This window comes from Meleagris gallopavo, chromosome 5 (genome assembly GCF_000146605.3).
Source record: "Meleagris gallopavo isolate NT-WF06-2002-E0010 breed Aviagen turkey brand Nicholas breeding stock chromosome 5, Turkey_5.1, whole genome shotgun sequence".
Taxonomy (NCBI): Eukaryota; Metazoa; Chordata; class Aves; order Galliformes; family Phasianidae; genus Meleagris; species Meleagris gallopavo.
In genome coordinates, this window is record NC_015015.2 from 7,758,856 (window position 1) to 7,764,170 (window position 5,315).

The 5,315-nt window shown below is 39.2% G+C and overlaps 1 protein-coding gene across 1 annotated transcript in view; it reads left to right on the top strand.

Moving 5' to 3' along the window:
• Window positions 1-2,198: 2,198 nt before the first annotated feature.
• TMEM9B (TMEM9 domain family member B) overlaps window positions 2,199-5,315 on the top strand; it is a 12,741-nt gene continuing 9,624 nt past the window's right edge. The window contains exon 1 of the mRNA XM_019616056.2: window positions 2,199-2,207. Within this exon, the coding sequence (XP_019471601.2) occupies window positions 2,199-2,207 (9 nt within the window). The remainder of the gene's footprint in view (window positions 2,208-5,315) is intronic.

Sequence of the window (5,315 nt, forward strand, 5' to 3'; positions counted from 1 at the left end):
CTGACTGCCAGCTTGGCACTGCTGTTAGAGGCTCAAAGCACATGGGCCTATTAAAGCAACACTACACAAGGGCACTGTTACATTATTTTTGTGATGCAGCAGAAGTTCTGACTTTTTCTCACCATGTTTCTTATTGCCTAGTAATTGTAGCTTCTATCAGGTTACACTTTAATTTAAAGAAAAGAGTACAAATATGTTTATAGTTAATCACGCTGTGTGAATACCTTATTTCAGTTCTATATTAAAGGTGTAACAAATCTGTTTGGCAGCTACGTAATAGGAAATGGTGCATTGGTCTCACATGCCCATTTACTGTGCTTACAAGGTTTCAGGTTAAATTATGTTTTAGATAACAGTTTTTCTGGAAGAACCTTTCAAATGATGTTATTTCTTTCTCGCTCCCTTGGATTCTGTTAGCTTTTTACATATGCCTCCTGTTTGACTTTCTGGAGTGATGTTAGTACCCTTGAGGAAATCTATCCACAACATTTGCAAAATCCACTTTTTTATAGTGTAAATGGGTTCCACTTGGGTCAAATATTTTTACCCATGTAGATGAAATACAGACAGAAGAAGAAAAATGAGTAGGTAGTGGGAGCCTTATTTACATCCTCAGCTGTGCTTTCATTTTTAAAATGGCTCTTCTATTTAGGGTCAGTAACACAGCCATGTGAGCTGCTTCTCTGTTGTGAAGGGGATGTGGGTTGGCAAAGTAAGCTGCTGGTTTTCTCCCCCAGTAATTTTTCTGGACCTTTTCTTCCTTATTGTAGATGCTTCTACACAGCCTGGCATGCAAACGTTTTATTGTGCTGCTTTCAGCATCATACTGGATTTGTTGCTACTGTGGAAGTTCTCTATTCCGTGTTAGCTGATGGTAGGCGATGGTTTAACCAAGAGGCCGGGCCTGGTGGTATTTTTTAACTCAAATGGAGGAAGAAGATATACTAGAGGGATAGAGAACTTTGAAAGAGGTCTACAACTTGTGCACTGTGAGACTGAATGGGAGTGGTTTTAGTGCACCAGTTGTTTTCCTCAGAGCTCATTCTCTGACCTGGGGCAGTCGCTCCTGAAAACTCTCCTTAGTTTAGACAGTTTGTGACCTGCCCCTACCCCCACAGCTGCTCCACCCTCAGGCGGTTTGGGCATGCCTTTACACCAGGCCAAATGCCAACTGCATATTTGGGACTAAAATCCCATCTGTTTTTTAAGGAAGAAAAAATAAAAAAAAGAGAATCCTGAAAATGTGACTTGCACTTATTTTTTATAATGTTTGTTGTTCAAAATAGGAGAAATAGAAGTTTGAACCTTGAGCTGTATGAGTATTTGCATTATTTCAGCAAAATGCAAGTGCCTGCATAGAGCATGATATTGTGTTTTTTAGACAAGGATAATGAAGAAATGGGGAAGGAAAAACCACCCACAACAAGACAGTGAAAGTGAAGTTAGGTCTTCCAAGGGTCTCTGTCTCCTATTTGGAAATCTGATCCATTGATAGTTTTCTATTCTTTGTTCAATAGTAACACCAAGTGAATTGAAAAACAGAGACGAACATGCATTCTTGCATGGTTGCTGCTTCAAAGATTGGGGTTGATATATTCCTTTTTAAGGCTGAGTGATGCCCGCTTGCTGTTCAGCTTGGAGTGCAGTCCTAAGTACCCGTACTGATTTGGGTTTCTGCTCCATTTGTGCTGCAGGCTGTTCCTGGGGGAACAGGAGGAGTGTGGTCCTGGATGGAATTTGTGAATGACCACCTGCAGTGCTCTTCCTTACTGTCAGGCTGAACCTCAGTCTTTTTTGCTGTATTGTTTGTAAGACTGATAAAGGAGATCACAAATTTTCTTACTTTGCTGTATGTAAAAGAGCTAGAAAAGTCCAGCATGGTAGTATTTTAACTTTTGCTTAAAAATATGAAACGGTGTGAAATCTGGCTTTGAGTTAGGACTGGTGGGTTTGGCAAAGCAAAATGTATGATGTGAAACTAGTTTTTTAAGGTCCTCTAAGACTTTCTGGCTAAACAGTTTTTCATGTGCTAAAAAGCACTGCAGTAGGCTTCCTGTGTGGGTAGAAGACCTCACAAGGGCATGTTTAGTTCTGTTTCAGTGCATGGCATCTGTACCCTGAATTAAGAAGATATCTATCAGCTGTCCAGCAAGCAGCTAAAGGTGCAGCCCTGTTGGAGACCACAGTTTGCAGACAACATGGATCAGGTCTGGACTTAGTGACTGAATACATGTGTCTTTCTGCATGCGGAGTTAGTGCATTTCCTAGATTTAAGCAATAATTCTTGCCACTCTGAGCTGAAGAAAATGTAATAGTGATTGCCCTGCAATGTTAAAGCATCATCTAAAGACAACGTGATCTCAGGCCACCAATGCTACTAAGCAATTGTGAACAGGACAGATTAGGTTAGCTCATAAATGAAACCAAAAAAACCCTCCTTTCCATCCTTATCAGCCTGTGTAGGGACTTGTTGGACACAACGCTTTTGACTCATACTGGAAGATTACCAAATTTGGAAACATGGGATATTTCTGTCCAATTTGGCATTGATCACAGGGTACTATTTAAATTCTGGTTTGGTTAACTACACTTTTGCCTCCACAAACTTCCCCTCTTGCTCTAAATGGCTACAATAATATTTTTTTCCCCTACTCCCTCTGTACTTGTGTGGCTTTTTAATGTTAAATGGATATTTTGCTTTGCTCCGGAGACAGCTGTATTTCAGCAGTAGATGAAGCAATTTGTGTCACAGCCCACTTTTCACTATTTGTTTTCCAAAGGTGTTGCAAGGCCCTTAGTTATTAACTGTGAAGACTTTGAAATATGAAGAATATCATATGACAGCAGTGGTCAAGTCAGTGAAAGCTTTAGATGTTTCTTGTGTGTTCTGAAGTCTTCAGATTGTTATAGTGCAAGCAGTAACTCATAGTTTCACTACAGTGCTTTTTATTGCTCCAAAGTGCTTTACAAAGCTGATCAGAGCCATCAAAACTTTTTGATTAGATGAAGCATTGTTAAAATATTCTATTTTGATGATGCTGACCATTTTGTGGAATTAAGTTTATGCCAGAAAAGTTTCTGAAGAGGTTGAAGCAGTAGAGAGGCCTAAATGAAGGAGAAACAAACTCAGCAACTGCTTTTTCTACGGATATGGCATTACCCTTATTGTGTGTAGTGGAAATGCTAAGTAATGGCTTGAAGCAGTGATGGAGCACCTGGTGGGAAGGTAGGGCCAACCCAGGGGAACTCAGATGTTTGCAATGCAGCTGAGTGATTGGAAGGGGTGGAGCCAGGATGCACCACTTCCAGATGTCATTTAAGGGTTGGCAATGGAGAGAAAGGCGTCTCTCTGAAGATTCCTGTGTACTTGAGGCCTTCTGCAGGTAAGCAGCTTCTTTTCCTCTGTTTCTGCACCTATGGCTGTTGCATTCGAGCAAATCCTCACTTGCTGCAGCCAAGGACCTTGCTGCTCTGCTGTAACTGTTGCACTTTCTATTGCATTACATTGTGTAATGTGAAGTTTTTGTTTCATCCAAGCATCAATTAAAAGCAATGAATGAAGCTCTGAGTATTGTCTTGTCCTTGGATAACTTCAGTTACTATCTTTGTTTTGTAGATTAAGAAGTCAAAGCTGAAGAAAATCAAATAACTTGTATGAGTGGAGTTAGTTGCCTATGCCAAAGATGAAGCTAGATTTCTGAGTCTCTACTAGAACTAACTCTGTGCTACTTTTACTGTACTTTAATAAGGCCTTTGCCTTTCTACTTTTGCGTAAGCACTATTATTTTCTTTCAGAAATTAAGCTTACAATTCTAAGCAAAGCAAAGTCTATATGTAAATAGTAGTGAAATTCTCTAGCTTGAAGAAAAGGGAGAATAAGATTAAGAGTAGACCTAAATGTTAATGTGTAAATGAGAACAAAGCTTTAACCATTTCACTGCTGATGTACTGCAAAAGTTGGGCTTTCTAGGATTATAATAGGAATTGAGGAGCAGAGGTCTAACTATGATAAGTTTCTTCAGATTATTAAAAAAACAAAAACAACAGAACAAACAACGGATTCCTGCTATTTCTAAACTAATGTAAGAATAGTATTTGCTGTGACACTACAGAATCATTGTCATGAAAATATTAAGATATACCTGTAGCTGAGTGGATTTCCTTTTGAAGTTTTTGAAAGGAACTTATCCAACCAAGAAATGTTGTGCTGCTCCATTTTCTTCTTTTAGGTCATTTCAAAAGATGATACTCTGCATCGCTTTGCTGTTTGTTAAGGGAAAAGAAGTTACTGCCTTCAAGTAAAAAAAAAAAAAAAAAAAAAAAAGTCTCTCCTAACAAATAGCAGAGCTCCAATGCTCCATTTATTGTCTTGACATTTTGTTTTATTGTTCCAGTTTGCAGAGCAGTCTCCAGAGGTTTGTGAAGTATGCATGAGTAAGAGAGAGAAATGTACTCCTATTTTATTTCAGGAACTTTGGGGATTTTAGCTTGGAAACAGGCCTGGCTGTATCTAGACCCATTGCTCTCCCCATTAGTGGCACTGGAAGGAGTCTAGATGACATGGCACACCCTTACATCATCTACTTTTCCTTGCATTTTGCTGCTGTGCCATGCTTTTTGCTAGCCAAGTCCATGGTCTCTATGGAAGTATTTTCCAATGACTGACTTTTACTGCCTTTATTCATATTCCAGCATTGCCTACATGTACCAATTAGTATTTGGTACCTGATTTCTTGGTCATTTTACACACATTAATAGTGCGTGGGGGGAAGAAATAACAAAAGTACCTTTTCCTTTGGAAAAAGGCAGCTGTAATAACTGGACAAGTGGGGGAGAAATACATGTTAACCTTTATTCATGCACAGCATGCTGAAAAGTGGTCAAATATACAACCCCCTGGCAATTCTCAAAGGTTGTGGGGTGATGGGACTTGAACATCATGGCATTGATCTTGGAAAAATTGTTATCTCCCATGCGTGTTGAGGATTCCTATATACATTTTTTGTATCCCACAATATAAACAAAATGCTAACTTCAATAGTTTCATAGCATGGAATGCCTCTTTTTTTTTTTTTTTCTCCCCAAAGCTTTACATAGTTCAGTGCTTCCCCTTCATTTCCTCATGCCTGAAGAATGCAGACAAATAGCTGAAAAAGGTTTGTCTTTAGTGCTTTTAGGTCATTAAGTTTTTTGGCCAAAAAAGATCCCTGACCTTCTTGGTCAGAGGAAACCACATTAACAGCAATAGTTTTAAGAAGTTTATAGCTAGCGTGAGGTCTATATAGGGATAGAGCAAAACCTGCTTCGGCTTTTTT